The following is a 20764-nucleotide window of genomic DNA, read 5'->3' on the forward strand; positions in this document are numbered from 1 at the left end:
ACTCTTAATGAAGTTCAATACCGAGGGTATGTGTCTCATGGAAAATGATACAATATGAACTTCACCTATGTGAGTTTCGAAATGGTGTCGTCTCAAAGTGAGAGTTGGAGTTTCTCTCAAGAAAATTCATGAAATAGGAAAACATATGATCATAAATAAGTGTTAGGCGAGAAATGTAGGTAAAGAACCCTTAAAGAAAGTGTGTAAAATAACGTCGGTCTATTCACATGGATTAATGGTTTAAAAACATTGTTACCTAACATTCTGAGTAGACTTTGTGTTGTCTTTACCAAGGTTAAATTTTAAATCGAAAGATACCTAACTGAACTAACATTCTTTGTTTCCTTTTCTGGAATTAGTCTTGTCATTATTGGAGCAAGTGGAGGATTGTTATAAATTCACGAATATTAAATGTCCATGTGTATATGTTCCAAAATGATAAGGAAAGTGAAATGGAATATAAATTAATAAATGCAAGGGAAATAGTCTCACATTGGATATTTTACTCACATTCAAAATCTTTATAAAGAGTTAAGAACATTAAATCAACAAAAGGACAAAAGAGGATAAAGTGTTTCATTGACAAATATGGTGGTCCCAAGCATTATGCAACTTGTCTCCTCCATACACCTTTCGTCGACACCAATGTCGTCACCAGCAACATCGACTCCGGGATCGGGTCCAAGGACATGGACGTAGAGGCACTAGTGGCAACTTGTAAACGACACTTGAGCACTTAGACAAGACGCATCAAAGCAATCAAACTACTCACTGTGCCGATTGCTACATAATGAAAATAAACAATGCTTGGAAACAATGCAATTTTCAGTTAATAGGTGTTGTTTCATCAAGGGTCGCAACCTTGTGAAAGAACATATACATAACCTATAAATACATCACTCCGAATTTAGAAAAACATCACAACAAAATCAAATATCCTCTTGCACAAATTTCAAAGCTACAAATCAAGTTTTCGTTGGTCTTGCGCAAATTCGATATAAGATTGAATCATCCTAGATATTCCTACTTCCAACTCTAAAGTATAAAGAGAGTACTTGAAATACTTTTAAGAAAAATGATTGCATTCACAATTCTGTCCTAAGATTCATTCAACTTTACCGATATTTCTAACCAAAAAAAATCATATGTAAATAGTTTACACTTTTAAGCTGAAAATATTTTACAAAAGATATCTTTCGAATATCACACCAATCTTTTAAACCAACCTTCTAAACTCAGTTATGCTCACAAGAAATATACACACAGGTTTTCATCTTCTGATCATGCATCTAACATTTTGAATCATCTTCTGATAACCAAATACTAGAGTTGAATAATACAACAAAATACTTATAGGTTAAAGCTTGCAAAATGTCACAAAGAACTTCATATCTGAAAAAACTGAATTATTTTATTGCAGCACTAATCATTGGAAAATTGGTGAATGGTTTTGATGCTGCATGAGAACTACTCGTCACAAGATGTGAAAATATACAATCCACCCAAAATTTACAACGTGTGAAGGCAATTAGACATTATCATATGCCTCGGGTGCAACCCCGAACTACCTGGGAAATACACCTACATAGCCGAATGATTCTTGAATACCCCACACCCACACTCTCAGCTGCAGTTCTTATTTCATCGACAAGCAACGAAGGAAGAGCCTTTTGGTCCCGACTAACTGCAGAATCATATATTTGAGATGGAAGAACCTCTGCAGGATAGGCCCCGCTGCTCAAACCATTTGATAAATCAGTACACCTTTAATTACAAGTTGCAAATACCAAGAAAAATAGACTTCAAGCAGGGATAGCACCACATTTAAGAGGTTGGGGAAGAGAAGAGATGACTCAACAAAGAGTTGTTATGAAGAGGAAGAAAGAGTGGGATAATTTTTACTTTTGGATGATGAGCATAAGACACAAAAGTTGTCTCCTATTTCGTTAGTAACAAAATTCAAGATTTATGGCTTATGTATTGTCTTGTTCCATGATCATTTTCAAATCAAACATAGAATAAATAAATTATTTGTAAAAACATAATTTTTCAGCAAAGCAAAGACATACTTAGTAACAAAGAATTAACCATGCAACGGAAAAAAAAAAACACTAAAGGTTAATGTTAAAAATTTGCAGGATTACCATTTTAAGCATGTCATATTGAGAATCACTTGCACCTTCTTCCCACCAAGGAAGTCAATGAAAAATAGCTGCAAATCAAGTTGATGAACTGCAAAACCAGTATGAAATAGACAGTGTGAACTACCTGCTTATCTAAAGTCAGAAAAGGATTTTATGCAGATAAAACATTCATATTATAATTTTGAAAAATTAAAGGCTGGATCGGCCATTTTGATAATAAAAGGCCAGGGGTAGTCAACGAACTAGTCAAGTACCCTGTCTGTTCAATCTCAAAAGACTGACTGATCACAAAACCAGTGAGAACAGGTCAACTTAGTAAAAAACAACCAGAAATGCGGTAACGGAGGTATCTTCATTATAAGCCGCTTGAACCAATACTATCCTTTTCTTTCTTTTAGTCCAATCAAATATATCATAATAGATTAAATATGTTTATAGTCCATACTCCTTATAAATCATGCCCCTTCAAATTCAGTCTCTAAATAAATTTTAATCACTTTTGGTTCTAATTTTGTTTTATATAGGGACTATTTTGAAGGACTAGAAGCGCCCATTCTTTGTAAAAAGATTTCATAAGGACTAAACGTGAAAAATCATGATTTTATAAAGACTAAAAACATATTTAACTCTATAATTATTTATCTGAATAAAGGCTTAATGCAAACTTACCAAGACTGCTGAATGAGGTTTACATATGCATTTGGTTCAAATATATTATTTAGCCTCTTATTATTGACTAACTTTTGTTTTGCAAGACATATAGTATGGTTTTAAGTTAACTATATTTCTTATAATTGTATATGTGTGTTTAGTATTTGATATATTATATAACATATTATTAATAATATATATTGTAGTTCATTATCAACAGTTCAACAATGGTTGGAGTTGAACTAGTAAATACACTCTTTCAATGGTTCAATTACTGCCCCCATTTGATGTTTTTAACATTAGCACATAGTATAAAATTTAGAGTAGAGATGAAATTTGCTAACCCGACTGAGAATTGAACTTAGCCTCGATCAAATTTCCAATCTCCATCCGAGCTAACTGAACCTCCTCAACCACATCTAGCAAATTACTTAAAAGTGAACCCGTTATCTGCATAAAATAGCCCGTCAGCTACAGCACACTATGAGGTTGTAAAAGAAAACTTTGAGCCCAAAAAATAGAAAGCAAAAGGATAATAGAAAAGATTACTGGAGATAGTGTCATGGAAATTTAGGTGGGTAGGTCGATACAAATATCCTTTGGGATGGGAAGATATAGAACCATGCTACATTTCTATACTATAGTATTAGATGCCCGTGTTCATCAATCGTACATGAGTAAACCCTACTAGAATATCTATGAAATATATCATAATATCATTTAAAAATATCTTGATAATTTTTCAAGACTAATGTCATCTTTCATTTATTATTACATGGGTATTTTCCTCATTAATATTGACAATAGAAGTGTATTGTTGAAAACTGAAGCAGAAATGGAGAATAGGAGGGTTTCTCCTTCACAATAATTCACAAATGATTTCTCCTTTTACATAAAACTATAAAATCTAACTAATGATTTCCCAATCCTTCCAATCCCTAATGTATTTAACAAATCCCCTCTTACTAACCCAGTGGCCTAACTACAATTAACCAATTTTCTTTTCTATCTTAACACTAATAATACCGCCAAATTAAAGTTCAACCATGTCCTCAAGGTTGTCTCAATCTAATAAATTTCCTTGTGATCTAGAGTAATTGATAACAAATCCCCTCTTACTAACCCAGTGGCCTAACTACAATTAACCAACTTTCTTTTCTATCTTAACACTAATAATATTGCCAAATTGAAGTTCAACCATGTCCTCAAGGTTGTCACAATCTAATAAGTTTCTTTGTGCTCTAGAGTAATTGATAACAAATCCCTCTCCGTGTTGGGAGCATGATGAGCCAACAACAGGCAAGGGGGCAAAAATGACACCCTGACTCCATTAACCTGCTCTCTTTCTTGCAATACACGGCACAGATGTTGCCAATAGCGCCCCATCACTGCAAAACACCATAGGAGATGGTCTATTTGCCCGCGAACATAGCGAACAACTAATTCAATAAGTACAGTTATTGAAACCTGGTCAAAAACTCCAAAACCATAACTGAATTCTGGTTTGGGCCAATGGAGACCGGAGAGTAACACGCATTGTAAGACCCTACCAAAAATGTTAAGATATATTTTAATATAAAATATGATAATGTGTGTGTGTGTATATATATATATATATATATATATATATATATATATATATATATATATATATATATATATATTCAAATAATAGTATACAGATTTATTTTATAATCATTTTTTATTAATAAATTTAATATTTATTTTATATTTAGTAGTGATTATTAATTTAAAAAACTATTCAAGAGGGAATATGCGAGACGTCAACTCACAACTCATAAGAAAATGAGACTAGCCCATTGTATACCTTAATGGAAAGGATAACAGAGGATAGATAGTTGAGAGAGAATAACAGGCATCACTCTCACAGAGCAGATTTAGGGTCTTTAACCCAGGCTTTTAGGAAACAGGTCACGCACCCGACCCAAGAGTTCATGTTTAATGCTACAACTTTGCGGGAACGGAAAAATCACTCGATTCAAACGTTTCTAGCTAGATCATGGAAGTGTCGGATCTTACACTCCAGATCGCAATTCTGACTATAATGCCTATATGCTCCAACTTGCAACTTTCGAATACACGTAATAATGTAGATAAGAACATTTTATTGATTAGAAATAGAAAGAATCATTGTACTTAGTACTTAAAACAATTAAGTTACTTCTAATTTGTATAATTACTTTCTGGTCTATAGATTTTTGCTCCGGTAATTGAGACACAGATTCATTCATATTTCTGAATTTCATCTTTTCCTTTTTATTAACAACCACAACTGAATGTCAAGCTTAAGCACCAAGAGTCCACAAACATTGTTGAGAACCCCCTCACTGTAACTGATGATTTAATGAATATGGTAATCTCCTCTAAAAATAAAGGAAATGTGAAATAAAAAATGAAACAAACTTGCTACAATAAAATAAGCACAAGAAACAGTTACTTACTTGTGTTTCTTGTGCCATACTGATTTGACCTGTGCATTTGCTAGTGGTAAGTGGATTTAAAGCAAACAGAAATGCAGAGAAAGCATCCATATTTGGATAGGTCTGAAAAATGAAATGTATCATATTAGAAAACTGTAAGGTATGAGTATTGAAATATAATAGCAAAACAGAGAATTGCCAGCCAAATTACCTTTCCAATATTCACATCATTCAAGCTATTTGATACTATAATGCTTGATAGACCAGCATTTACTGTGAACCTACATTCCATCAAAGTAAATAGGCACTTGCATATTCAGTAATGTTACAAAAGATACACTGGAGCTCCAATCCTTAAAGCAAGAAACAAATCAAAGTTAACCTTTGGATGATATATCCGCGATAGTTGAGAGTTATTAGGTGATAATCATCCTTACGCTCAAAATCTTCAATATCCCACAACTGAGTAACAAATAGTAGAAACAAAGTTGTCTGTCAGAAAGTGAAATCTTATCTTGTACGTAGATAAGAACCATATTTAAAGTCGAGCAACCTTCAATTTCTGGAAAACCAACTTATAAGACGTTCTCTTTTCCAAATAATCAGGAACAGATTTGAGGATGTTCGTACAGCTTTGATCCCCTTCCATCTTGCAGTGACTATAAAAGAATTCACTTAAAGATTTTGCTTTCTGATTCAAACTTTCAAGCTCCTGCCTCACTTCCATCCCTTTATTGCAAGAAACCTAACATTAACCAATAAAATATTGCCAATTAAAACGCATAGGACGGCATAACATTATCTTGAAGGATCATTATAAATTTTAGTAAAATCAAGTTTTAAGGATCATTTTGAAAGTTAATTTATGAAATTGAGAATATACCTTCATGTCAGTCCTTTTGAATCAGACAATTTAATATGACTGCGAGTATAAAGTCGTGGATCATTTTGAAACTGAATTTCAAAATTGCTGATTCACTCAAACAATTACTCCCTCTGTCCCTAACCTTTCACCCTTTTAGGTTTTTCTATTTTTGTCCCAAATTTTTGGTTCTTTTAGGAAACCAAGATACAACTAATGATTTTTTTCCTTCTGTATCCTTACAAGAACCAAAAATATGCATTAAATGAATTTTACTTTTACTTAATGAATTAAGGGTAAAATGGTGTAAAGTCATCTACCATTATTATTTCTTAATGTGTGCCCAAAAATTAAAGGACCAAAGATTAGGGACAGAGGGAGTAATAATTACAAATTAGAATAATTAGATGGTATATTCGCTAAGGTTAAGGTATGGTATTTTTGTAACAAGTTGAGCATGATTAACATCTACGTACCAACTTAAAGAGGAATGTTGAGAGTTGAGTATTATTGTGCACATGATTAATGTGCAGCACACATACTGTGACTCTTAAGTTTTACTATCGTGAGTGCAAATGCTGTTAGAGCGGCTGCTACAGCCCTTATAGAAGAATATGCATAGCATTGTGGTTTTTGTGGCAGATTCATCAAAATGCTCGATATAATAGCGCGATAGCACCGCTGTTTACGCTATTCGGCAACTGATCACGAATTGAGGTAACAACTTATCAATATTGTATTAATGTGAGTTTGATATGGTAACCCTTTTGCAGATCTGAGCTCCAAGATTCCATTAACAACAAAATTTCAGACACATGGTGGTTGGAGAGTTCTGTATGTAAGTATATTCCATTATAGATTGTCACGTTGGATGGCAAGGGAATTGAAGTACAAGGAGAGAGAATGTGGCTTTTTCATTTTTCAAGTACCCTTAAATTAAAATTGCTTTAAATATAATGTCGAGTCTTTATCCAAATTAAAAATAGGCAGAGATCGCTAACCCCCTCCTGTTGTGAAATCAGATGAAGAAAAAGCAGTAACCTTAACTCAGTAATTCTCTCTTCGATGTATTTCCAATAACAATACAAGGTTTGAAGATCAGTTATAACATGGAAAGTGTATCATGAAATTTTAAAGCTATTAGTATTATCACAAGGTCATTTTTAAAAAAACACAGAACCATACCTGACAGTTTCCTTGGGAATCAAAAAGTCTTGTATTGATATGACTATCATCAGCTTGAATGTCAACCGGTCCACCCTGAGCAGAACATAGCATTGAATTTTTTATCATCTGAGTCTCTTGAAGCCCAGAACTCAGCTGTTGTGCCTTTTTCTGTGAATAACGAAAGTTTGTATCACCAATAGTAAGTGCTGCTAAATACCAATACTAATGTGCAAGAGAGGATACCAGTAATCTGTCACGCTTAACATTCATTAATTGTAGCTTGGCCCTCTTATATACAATATTAAAAAGCAACATTTTCACTTCCACAACTCTGCAAAAGAAATACTCAACATTATCAACCATTAATGAAAAATCAATTCATAAATTTGTGTATGAAACAACATAATACACATAGTGACTTAGTCTAAGAGCATATACATACCTTTTGTGTCGGGTATTTTGAGGATCTGCAAATTCCTTTGGAAAGAAAAAGAAGAATCATGTCAATAAGAAACATGAAATTATGAACAGGGCCAAGTTTGATTTTGAGAAAAATATTTGTTTTCATTTCTTGTTTTCACTTTTAATTACAAAATTAAAGCATTGTTTTCATTTTCAAATGTCAGTATAGGAAACAGACAATGCTCTCTAAGGAAAAACAGTCTCTTAGATATTGTCTTTAGAGAAAGTAATATGTACTAATCATTTACAAGTATAAGCTTCTTTGCGATATAATATAACTAGTGGAGTGCACTAAATTTGATTATCTAATCTACACACCTGAGAATGAATTTCAGAAGACAGAATATCCCATTTCTTAACTTTCTGCAGATTAACCAAAATATCCTCCAGCATGCCAATCTAAATATTGAGAGCAAAAACTGTATAAATAGCTATGATAAAAAGTAAGCAACAACTTTCACAACTTTCTCTGCATGCTATTATGTTATACTTCTACAAGTTACAACCATATATTAGAACATACCGATCTCAAATTTAGCTTAGCAAACGACGGAGAAAGCAACTGTTCTGTGCTGGTTGAGAATCTTGGTAGAATCTACAAGATAATTGAAAAGTAATGACTTAAGAGACACAATAAAACAATTAAGTTCTAACTAACTATTAATAGAAAGCAGTAATCCATACTTGGTCCCAATCATTCCACGTCTGATCTCCAAACTTTTCTCTTTCACTTCTCATATAACGTGTTTGCTCCAAAACAAATGGTAGATCTCCATTCCCACGCATATGAACCTCTGGACTTCTGTCAATCCTCCCTATCCTATCTACATTGTCTCCATCACTTAATATGAAACCCTTCCTCTTTTTCCCAGAAGAAACCTCAATACCAGTTTTCGTAAGAGGACTCTGGGAAACTTGGAATTCCGGATGGTGGCTGTTATTAAAACCAACACCATGTCCATCAAAATTATACCTCTGAGACAGATCTCGAATATCACTGGTAGGCTTTTGCAGGGAGGGCAACACAGTTGTTGCTTCTTGGATAGCATCGAACTGACATGCTCAACATCATAAAAGAAAAATTAGTCTTCCACGGGATGTGATGTTTTGACCTCTGTGGAAACACATCTTTACCCATACGTATTACGTTTTTGCAACAATCAAATTTTAATTTTGTAACTAAACAAACATTACCATGACAATATTTACTTGTCTAGACAAAATAGGGAAAAATGAAGTAGTGTTTGCAAATTTTAATGATTAGAAAAACTTGACTTTGCCGGAATATAATTATACTTACGGAAGAAACCTTTCCTTTTTGTCTATTGTCTCCATTACTTAATATCTCGGAAGCTTCCCTTTTTCCCCCAGAAGAAACCTCGATACCAGTTTTGGTAAGACTCTGAGGTGCTTGGAGTGTCCGATGGTAGTTGTTATCAAGATCAACACCATGCCCATCAGAATCAATCCTGTGAGACAGGTCACGGATATCACTGGGAGTCTCTTGCAGGGAGGGCAACACAGTTGTTGCTGCTTTAATAGGGCTGCTTAGATTTAGAAATCTTTTAGGACTCCTGCCCAGTTTTCCCTTTAATGCCCCCTAAATCATCCAAGCATTAAATCAGGTTAAATCAATAACAATTCAGAAGCACAGAACTAGCCTGTTCAACATCATAAAATAAGAATTAGTCTTCCACTGGAGGTGATGTTTTGACCTCAGTGGAGACACACCTTTACCCATACATAATATGTTTTTGCAACAGTTGAAATGTTAATTTTGTAAACAAACATAACCATGACAATTTTTACTTGTCTAGACAAAATAGGAAAACTGAAGTAGGGTTTACAATTTTAATGATTAGAAAAACTTGACTCTGCTGAAATATTACAACACAACCATAAAAAGTGGGGGTGTTGTACTTAAGGAGATAGATTAAACATCTAAATAAAAATGCACCAATCAATCATCTATGTTTGTTGTAATTGACTCATAGAGAACAAACCAATAAAGGAGATGAATTAAATATCCATATTTGGAATCAAACATAAACATTCCTTTTCTATCATTTTAACAAATGATTCTAAATGCTCCTCAAAGTAATAAGGATATGCAAAGGTTTCAGATACATTTTTTTTTAACTTGCATGAATTATAAACAAAAACTACAGTCACTTCCTTTAATTTTACTTTAATAAATTTGCTAACCTGTGCATCCTCAAAAGGTGAGCTAGGTTGTTCGCTGTTTCCAACACCAGACAAATCCAATTTTTTGGCTACAGTCCGTCGGTCATATTCAATGGTTTGTCCTAAACCACTATTAACATACTCATTCTGCATTTCCATTTGCTTCAACTCACCATGGCGATTACTTTGACATTCTACAGATGGTGATAAAGCATGGTCAAATGATTTTACAGGAGAAGAAAAAGGTTTGGCATGCATAGCAGTTAGAATTTCATCTTTTCTTTTTTCAGCTGTGCCATCAGCCATGTCAAAATCTGCAACTCTTGTTATATGAGTCTTAAGCAAGGGAGAAGCGCCAGTATCCACAGGCTTGAGATTTTTATCATTGTCAGAAACATTGGCTGAAACCAAACAATTTTTTTCCTCATCCTTTTTGGTGGCCACAGTTTCTTCATCCGTTTTGGTGGCCACAGTTTCTTCATCCGTTTTGATGGCCACAGTTTCTGTATTTTGGCTCAACTTGCTAATATTTATCAAAGAATCAACAACATGATCATCAGTAGTGATCAAACTTCGATGCATGTTATTCTCCAAATTTAAACTAAATGGCTGTTCTTCCAAAGGAGCGGTAAGAGTTCCAACCTGCTTGTTTTCAAAATCTCTTTCACTAAATAAAGAAGTCCCTGGAGAGTAATTTGATAACCTGTGTTTCAATTTGTCAATTCCTTCTTTGAGAGTAGATGCGTTGGGAGTAGTCTTAGGAATTTTCAACTTTGAAATGCTTTTCCGTATGGACGACAAAGTCACACTATTTGCGACATGTACCTCGGGCACAGGCAAACCAGATTCCTCTAAGGGGGGAGTTATATTTCCAGTACATCTGAATGAATCAGGAGAACCCATAAACACTAGTTTATTTGCAGAATGTGACAATGTTGTAAACTCGTGTACATGACTTCCAGTAACTTGATCAGACTTATGATTAGTGTCAGTTCCTTGTCTCCTGTCTTTTGAAAACCTGTGTTTCAATTTGTCAATTCCTTCTTCGAGAGTAGATGTGTTGGGAGTAGTCTTAGGAGTTTTCAACTTTGAAATGCTTTTACCTATGGACGACAAAGTTGCACTATTTGCGACACATACCTCGGCCACAGGCAAACCAGATTCCTCTAAGGGGGGTGTTATATTTCCAGTACATCTAAATGAATCAGGAGAGCCCACAAATAGTAGTTTATTTGCAGAATGTGACAATGCTGTAAACTCGTGTATGGGATGATTTCCAGTAACTTGATCAGACTTATGATTAGTGTCAGTTCCCTGTCCCCTGTCTTTAGAGTTACTCTCGTTTACGGGGACTTCGCAAAAACCCTGTTCATACTTAGCAGCCAAATCGAACTTATCACCTTCATCCATCTTTGGTGGGGTTCCTCTATTAGCCTTAGCAAAGTCCAATTGTTTACAAGCTAACGGAGTTTCAGCATTGACAAACTCCTTAGTGTTCTGATCAGACTTATGTTTAGTGTCAGTTCCTTGTCCCCTGTCTTTAGAACTACTCTCGTTTACAGGGACTTCGCAAAAACCCTGTTCATACTTAGCAGCCAAATCTAACTTATCACCTTCGTCCATCTTTGGCGGGGTTCCTCTATTAGCCTTAGCAGAGTCCAATTGTTTAGAAGCTAACGGAGTTGCATCATTGACAAACTCCTTAGTGTTCTGAGAAAAACAAATATCGGTTATCAATTACTACTACCATTCATTTTCACAAGTCAACAGAAGTAATAGCATGTATAAGGATAGCCGCGGCCACAGTAGTATCATCATAAACCATGCACAACTACAACTTGACATATTACTATAACTATCAGCAACTAACTAAAAAGTAAAGACCCTAACATGGAAAAAAATAAACTTTGAAGGAAACAATTAAAATGGGATAACTGACAACAGTCAACAAGAATAATAGAACCCAAGTTGATTCTAGTCCAGCAAAAGGCAAGATCTTTAATTCCAAAATCTTCAACTTTGTTTGGATTGAGGGGATGCAATGGAATGGAGTGGTATGGAATGGAATAAATTTTCATTGTTTGGATTAGTTAAAATCCAATGGAGGGGAGCGGATTGGAGTGGTATTTATTTAATTTCACTTCATCACTTACCACCATCTTCTTACCCTCCGATTTGGACAGAATGAGAAAATGGTTTTGTTCCGTCTTAAAATATCCAAGCAATGGTGGAATGGAACTTCTAGTCCGCTCCATTCCACTTTGCTCCTTTCCTTTCCATTAGGCTCCGCTCCTTTAAAAATATCCAAACATAGCCTTTCAGACAGTATTCCCCAACTATTCTAATTTCCAATTCATATAAATTGACATACACAATGCTTATGTTTTTTCACTCATAAAGACTTGACCATGAGACAAAGTTTAAGTAGAAACAAGGTCCTTGCCCTTAGAAATCATTGAACAAATGTAACAACTTTAGGCTATCATGAAAAACAAAAGAATGTTTAAAAGATTTTGAACCTTGGTTGAAGATTCAGAAGTCGAAGCAACTGCAGTATCATGAGTGATTTGACGAGCAGGAGAATTAACTGAACATTCCAAGTTGGATAAAACCCCAGTATCATTTGCAATTGGTGAATGTGTGGCTTTTGAACCCAATGGGGAGACACCATCCAAATCCTTGCTTCCATAAGCCAAAATTGCAACCAACCCAGGAGAGAGTCTTGCATAATCATAAGTTTCTGATTGTCCCACTATGCTCATGTAATCTGAGTCCCCACTGCCGCTCCTCAATACTGGAGACTGAGGTGCTTTCTTTTCACCGTCCGTGAGTTCCATGTAACTACCCAAAGTGTCGCTGTTTTGACCGGGTGTAGTCATGGTCGCGTCAAACCTAGTCGGCGTCTTGAGATCCCCGGAATCAGAGCGGGCGAGACTCCGGTAATGCATGGAAAAGGCTGTTGAATCCATGGTGATGTCATCTGAGACACCCGAGTCTGATAACCGTCCCGGTTTGATGAAATCAGTAGACACGGGGCCGCGAAATTCATCATCTGCAAAATGAATTTGTGAGAATTTTGAAACTAAGAATTAAACAGTTAGCTACATGAGATTAGGGCTCACCATCAGTGTCTTCGTCTTCGAGGTTAGTGCTGCTGCCGCCGGGAGAGGGGGGGCCGATTGGTTGCAGGAAAGAGTTCCTGTGATCGGCGGCTTCCTCAGTGGGGTTTCGGTTGCGTTCGGCGTCTTCATCGTCGCTGTCTCCACCAAGTTCGCGGAAGAGACCTAAATTTTCGGGAGGAACCTCGGAGGAGGAGGTGGAGTGGTCGTCATCGGGACGGAAGATGTGGACGGAGGTGATTTCATTGTCGGCGAAGCTGACGCGGCGTGCCCTTTTCCTGTGGAACGCATCTGACTCTTCTTCGGTTTCGGTGTTGTTGGAAGGTTCAGTTGATGCCATAGCTATCTTTCTTCTCCCTCTATTGTCTTCTCACAAAAATGCTTACTGAAAATTTTTGTGCGGGAAAATGATTTATTGAGTGATCCTTGTTGGTTTCAAAAAGAATTCCCGTTGTGTTTGGTTTAGTAATTCCCCTTTATCTCAAGTATGTATCTTAAATAAAGAGATTATTGGTTTATATGGTCTTGAGCTAAATGCATATGATAAAATTTATATTAGTTTTCTTTTTGGGTTTTTGATTTTAGTAATAGTGGGGTGATATGTTTTCAAATAGTTTTCAATTATCTATTCAATATAATAACATACCAATATTAGTCCAAAATTACTCTTTAATGACATTTACTATTCTTCACTAAAAAGATCAATTTTATCAAATGTTAAATCATTAATTTATTCAACTTCATCAATGAATCCCAACATGCCACGTGGACCTAAATTTTTCCCTCCATTCTTATACTACTACTCATTTCAACCTCATTCTTTGTCATTCTCTCTTTCAATCTCACTTTTTCACCTTTCACGCTCACCTTTACAACATCAACTCAAATACTTTTTTTTTTCAGCTTCAAGAGGTAAATTACAAAATCTTTTTATGACATTCCAACTACTAAACCTTTTTATGACATTTCAAACCCTATTTGCCTATTACTATCATCTTCAACTGTGTGTTTGTGTGTTGTTTCTCTTTGGATTTATGAGGAACTTCATTGTTGAATGAATCTTGCTTCTTCGATATTTCCATGTTTTTCCTCGCAACGCACAACGTAGCCTCTACATGGATGTTCTGTTTCAAAACTTTAGTTCCATATAATGTTGTAATGTGTTGCTTACTTTGTTTGTGTTGCTTATCATGTGCGATTTTGTTGTTAACATTACAGTTGGTGTTTGTTGTTAGCACTACAATGTCTTCTCTGTTATTTTTTTTCACTCTTATGCTACTGATTTCTGATATGACAGTAACCAGCTGAGTTTGGATATTGTCATGTTTTGTTTCAAAACTTTAGTTTCATATAGTGTTGTGCAAAAAACTGACTTTTGATATTGTTGTGTTTCCAGCGGGTGAGTTTTGACTCTTTTGGTTATTGTGTTTCTTTAATTGCATATAGTCTTGTCTGTAATAATTGTATCTTCACTATATAAATCAGCCTAAGACTGACAAATAAAATATTACAACTTTTATCTATTTTTTCCAATATTAATGGAGAATAAAGAAAAATAAAGGTATTATTAAAGACAATAATAAAACCGGAAATAATATATTTTCCACCCCCCCCCCCCCCCTCAAGTTGGTGCATAGATATCTATCATGCCTAACTTGTCTATCAAATACTCAAAAGTAGGCCTTACCAAACTTTTGGTCAGGATATTCACAATTTGTTGACTTGAAGTCACGAATGGTAGACATATGATTCCCGCATTTAACTTCTCATTTATGAAGTGTCGATCAATCTCGATATGCTTGGTTCTGTCATGTTGAACTGGATTATGAGCTATGCTAATAGCAGCTTTACTGTCAAAGTACAATTTCAATGGAAGCTCAATTTTAATCTTAAGTTCTTCTAGGACTCTAGGGATCCGCAATCCTTCACAAATACCTTGAGACATAGCTCTAAACTCGGCCTCTGCACTACTCCTTGCTACAACTCCTTGTTTCTTGCTCCTCTATGTCACAAGATTACCCCAAACATAGGTACAATATCCAGAGGTTGATCTTCTATCTATGACTAAACCTACCCAACCGGCATCGGTGAAGATAGACATATTTTTTCACTAGTCTTCTTAAAAAATAATCTTTTTCCAGGATTTCCCTTCAAATATCTCAGTATCCTATAGGCTGCTTCAAGATGTTCATCGAAAGGAGAATGCATAAACTGACTCACTACACTAACTGAGAAAGCAATATCAGGTCGGGTGTGTGACAGATAAATCAGTTTCCCAACCAATCTCTGATATCTCCCAGTATCAACAAAAACATTACCTTCTCCTCAAAGTTTAGCATTAGGATCCATATGGGTATCTGCAAGACGACATCCACTCATTCATGTTTCTTTCAACAAGTCTATAATGTATTTTTGTTATGAAACCATAATACCATTTTTTGATCGAGTAACCTCCATACCTAGAAAATATCTCATGAATCCCAGGTCCTTGATTTCAAAGTCTAATTCCAATTTCTCTTTTACTCTTGCCATTTCCACTGTATCGTCTCCAATAAGGAGAATATCATCAACATAAACAATCAGGACAGCAACTTTCCTATTGTGGGAGAATTTTATGAACAAGGTGTGGTCAGGCTGTCCTTGGATGTACCCTTGTTTCTTCATGGACTTGATGAATTTTTCAAACCAAGCTCTATGGAACTTCTTTAATCCATACAAAGACTTATTTAGTTTGCACACATTTGATCTAAATTTGTTTTCAAATCCAGGAGGAATGTCCATATATACTTCTTCTTCTAGATCGCCATTAAGAAAAGCATTTTTAACATCTAACTGATGCAAAGGTCAATCCATGTTAGCAGCAAGAGACAAAAGAATTCTGACGGTGTTTAATTTTGCAACAGGAGCAAATGTCTCTGGGTAATTTATACCATAGGTCTGATTAAAGCCTTTAGCCACCAAGCGAGTTGTGTACCTTTCAATTGACCCATCTGGATTATACTTCACAGTAAACACCCATTTGCATCCAACTGTCTTCTTACCATCTGGTAGTGACGTAACACTCCAAGTTTTGTTCTTTTCAAGAGCTTTTATCTCCTAAAGTACAGCTTCCTTCCACTTTGGAATTTCTAGAGCAACCTGTACACTTTTTGGAATTTCTATACTAGACAATTTTGAAGTGAAGGCAAACATAGATGAAGACAAATTTGAATATGATATAAAATTGGACATGGGATGTTTCGTGCAAGATCTGACAGGTTTTCTAATGGCAACATGATCATCTATATCGGGATACAAAATACGACTCTCAGAAATAGAGATAGACTTACCTTTTCTTTTGTTAGGAAATTGATCATTCCCCGATTCAGATTCCTGGCAGTGTTGAGATGTGGACTTGTCCTTTCCTTTATGGTGCTTTTTCACAAAAACCTTTCCTTTCCAAGACCCGTTTCCTAATTCAAATTTGTTTTGTTGAAGTGACTCTTTATTTTGTGGCATTTCAATTAGATCATCATTATCATCGTTTTCAGTATTCTCATTGTTTTCTACAAGCGAAAATGTAGGCTCAAATTCACAAGGTTCCTTACTCATGATAGAAGTAGGATCAGATAAAGAATCATAGCCATTTTCTGTTGGTGCAGGTGTAAAAATCTTAGAATTTTGTGATATTGGCAAAGATAAGTTATTTAAATAACTCATGTCCTCAATTTGAAACGAGTCTTTGTTTATCTCCCCCCCTTGAAGATGAGTGCCATCAAAAAAAGGTTTATTTTCAAAGAATGTAACATCCATAGTGACAAACATTTTCTTATTTTTTGGATCAAAATATTTATATCCTTTTTGGGTTGGGGAGTATCCAACAAAGACACATTTTATAGCACGTGGCTCAAGTTTTCCAACATTTTTATGTTCATGAACAAATGATGTGCAACCAAAGATTTTTAAAGTCAAATCAGTTAAAACACGAGTACTATAAAAAAATTCTTTGAAAACATTAATAGGAGTTTGAAATTTGAGAATTTTGGAGGGCATTATGTTAATTAAATACGCAGTTGTTAAAACAGCTTCGCCCCACAAAAAATTTGGTACTTTATTTGAAAAAAGTAGAGCTCTAGCAACCTCTAGTAAATGTCTATTTTTCCTTTCGGCCACTCCATTTTGTTGAGGAGTATTAGGACATGAACTTTGATGTACAATCCCATTTTTTAGAAAAAAATCACCCAGGATAGTGTTAAAATATTCTTTGCCATTAACACTTTTAAAGACTTGGATATTTGTTTGAAATTGGTTATGCACCATTAAAACAAAATTCTTTACAGCTTGACAAACATTTGATTTCCCCTTTAACAAGCACACCTAACATACTCTTGTATGGTCATCTATAAATTTGATAAACCATTTTTTGAGAGAGTGTGTACTTGTACGATTAGGGCCCCAAACATCACTATGTATAATAGAAAAAGGTTTTGATGGTTTATAAGGCTGTATTGAAAACTGGGAACGATGATGCTTTACAAAGTCACATGTTTCACATTTAAACGAAGAAAAGTTCTTATTGTGAAATATCTTACGAAACAAGTGTTTTAAGTAACGAAAACTAGGATGACCTAATCTTAAATGTCATACCATAATATTGTCATCTTTATCATTCAAAACAGAAAAATACTCAAAGCAGGAACTTATTGTTTTTGAAGGTGGTTGTGATGTAGATCCAATGTCAAGGTGGTAGAGTCCTCCACTCTCCTTAGCACTGCCAATCATCTTCCCTGAGTTCAAATCCTGAAAGACACTGTGAGATCGGAAAAAATTAGTTTGACAATTTATATCTTGGGCTAATTTACTGACGGATATTAAATTACAAGATAAATTTGGAACATGAAGGACATGTTTAAGAGTTAACATTGGAGACAACACAACTGACCCTTTACCTACAATGGCTGAAAAAGAGCCATCTGCGATTTTTATTTTTTGATTACCTGCACATGAACTATATGAAGATAACAAAGTAGATTCACCTGTCATGTGATCGGCGGCTCCTGAATCTACTATCCAAGTATGACTGAGACTAACACTAAGAAATGCATAATTATCTTTTATTGTTATAGAGCACGAAGGGGTTGGAGACTCGAGGAGTTTGTACAGTCTGTCTAGTTGCTTCGTAGTGAGTGGAAACTGAGACAGAGGAGGTTGCTTCCCTTGATCAGAATTACTAGCCTGAAATGCACGACCACTTTTCTTCTTCCAATTAGGAGGTTTGCCTTTGAGCTTCCGACAAGTTTCACGTGTATGTCATTCGCGCTTACAATGATCACACTGAGGAACTTTATCTGACCTTCTTCCCTCATCAAGGTTCCTAGTAGCCAGAGCTGAGCGTTCAGATTTAGAATTTCGTGGTGTCTTGCCCATCATAATTCCTTGTCGTGCCTTTTCCCTTCTTATTTCTGCAAAAAAATCACGAAGAGTTGGCAATGGTGCTTTTCCACGGCTGACGCCCGATTCAGGTTGTGGTTGGTCGCCATGGTTAGATCTAGTGTAGGCTTGTGATGGGGAAGGGCACCTGTTGTTGTTATTCTCTATAGGAGGCTAAACAGATATGTGAATTGGGTCGAACAAAAATATGTTGAGGAAAATTTTATGGTAACCCCTAACCCAACAAAAATATGTTGAGGAAAGCTTTATGGTAACCCCTAACCCAACAAAAATAGGTTGAGGAAAACTTTATGGTAACCCATAACCCATTGCTCTTGATACCATATTGGAAAAAATAGATAAAAGCTGTAATATTTTATTCGTCAGCCTTAAGTTGGTTTATATAGTGAAGATATAATTATTACAATTGATTTTCTCCTTAATGGAGAATAAAGAAAAATAAAAGTATTATTAAAGACAATAATAAAACAGGAAATAATATATTTTCCAACAGTTAACATTACACCTGGTGTTTGTTCACTCCTATGTTTTCAAACTACTATATCATACCCTTTTTTTCCTCCACTGCTACTGATTTCAGGTATGACAACAAATATAATTCATTGGGTATTGTTGTGTTTTAAAGAGTTTCAGACTTTTCTTACAATTTGCTTTATGAAGTAACACAAATTTTTATGAGTTTTTTCGCTTGTTGTGTTTCTTTAGTTACATGTAGGGCTTTCTTTGTTCAACCATATCATTATACATTTGTGTTGGTTTGTGTTGCTTGATTTGTTTGTGTTTGTGTTTAACATTTTTGTGAAACATTTTTACAATTGCGTTTATTGTTGTTTTTTGTTTCAAACTTGACTATTAATTATACCTCTTTTATGCTAGATGTTAAGGTCTTCAATATTTGTGAATGGCCTTGAGGTAGGGAACCATGTTTGGAAGATGGTGGTCCGAATTATCGATTTGTGAACAATCAAAAAGAGGAATGGCCAGTTGCATTTACAGTTGACCATTTAAGATGCCCAGGTTTTAAACCCTTAAAATTGATTGTATTTTCATTCTAAATTAAATTTCTCATGTTTACTAATCACATGAACATCATGTAGGGGAATCAGATACAAGTCGTTACGCGTCCAAGAGATTACAAACATTGGATGGAAATGTTGACTTAACACGAAACTCATACATTGTATGACGAAGAACCATTAAAAAATGATTTACCATTCAAATCATGTGATAATCACCTCAAGCCTTTTTTCACCACTGCAAACATTATTTGTAAGAATGATGTTCAGAACATACCTCCTCACAAATTCAATTTCAAACCTATCTCTGAATTTCTCAATGGAACATTCAAGGCGAACTTCTTATATGGTAGATGGATTATTACTTCATTACATTTTTGTGACTTTGACTAATTACATTTCATTACTTATGTTTGCTCCATTTTTACGTATTAGATGTCATTGGAATCCTGCATGAGGTTATCAGAAAACAGTCTGCTGGAAACAACAAAAAAGCTTGTGCTAACATTGCACTTGGTGACTACAATGGAAACATTATTGAAGTAACACTCTGAGACGATTATGCATCAAAACTGTATGACTATCTCAATTCACACAATGATGTGACTCATACGGTTCTTGTCCAAACACATGCTTTGTGCAAACCAAATGCAGGTATCATTCAACCTAACTTATCATGTTATTGAATATTTGGAATTAACTCACATAGCATGGCATGTCTTCAATTATTTTCTATTATTGTGTTTGTGACAACAACTAGGAAGCCAACATTGCCAATGCTTGGAATGAAAGTAAATTACTCTTCAATTTGGATCATGCAGAAGTTCAAGAATACAAATCTAAGTAATTGACTTATCACGTAGATATCTGATCAATCAAACCAATTGCATTTTCTTACGTATGGTTCTAATGATTATGGTTTTTCAATTTCAGGTTAGGATCTTACCAACCCTTTCAAGTGTCTTCTCAAACTATGTCGCGGAGTTATGGCTCGCAAAATTCTGAGTATGATAAATTTTAGACCAACACTCGTGAATTCAAGTCCCTTTGTGAAATCATTGGACAAAATCAAGTTTGCACCATTATATTTCATCCTTTTTTGTTTGCCTCAAAAGAAGCTACATAATTGGTTTTCCATTAACATCTTTGTATTACATAACTGTTTTTGCACAACTATTGGAATGACGAAGAGATTCAAAAGCACACCATCTGGATAGTACTACAATTGTTGCTCGGGTTGCAATCGTTCAAACAAGAACCTTTCACTTCCTTTTTAATGTGATTGTAA

The 20764-nt window shown here is 35.0% G+C and overlaps 1 protein-coding gene across 2 annotated transcripts; it reads right to left on the reverse strand.

Annotated features, from left to right (window-relative positions):
- Window positions 1-1389: 1389 nt before the first annotated feature.
- On the reverse strand, window positions 1390-13540 carry LOC127083312 (uncharacterized). 2 transcript variants are annotated; one of them, XM_051023619.1, is made up of 18 exons: window positions 13034-13540; window positions 12431-12963; window positions 11525-11621; window positions 9933-11311; window positions 9028-9327; window positions 8412-8780; window positions 8251-8322; window positions 8046-8126; window positions 7708-7742; window positions 7509-7596; window positions 7284-7433; window positions 5790-5981; window positions 5619-5698; window positions 5448-5517; window positions 5258-5359; window positions 3140-3245; window positions 2145-2232; window positions 1390-1734 (listed from the first exon to the last, which is right to left on the reverse strand). In XM_051023619.1, the coding sequence occupies exons 1-18, from the start codon at window positions 13368-13370 to the stop codon at window positions 1539-1541; spliced, it is 4275 nt and encodes a 1424-aa protein (XP_050879576.1). In that variant the 5' UTR covers window positions 13371-13540; the 3' UTR covers window positions 1390-1538. The 2 variants fall into 2 exon arrangements, with proteins under 2 accessions (XP_050879576.1, XP_050879575.1); XM_051023618.1 differs by having other exon boundaries at window positions 9933-11621.
- Between the last annotated feature and the right edge of the window lie 7224 nt (window positions 13541-20764).

The sequence above is a fragment of the Lathyrus oleraceus genome, chromosome 5 (assembly GCF_024323335.1).
Source record: "Lathyrus oleraceus cultivar Zhongwan6 chromosome 5, CAAS_Psat_ZW6_1.0, whole genome shotgun sequence".
In the NCBI taxonomy this organism is placed as follows: Eukaryota; Viridiplantae; Streptophyta; class Magnoliopsida; order Fabales; family Fabaceae; genus Lathyrus; species Lathyrus oleraceus.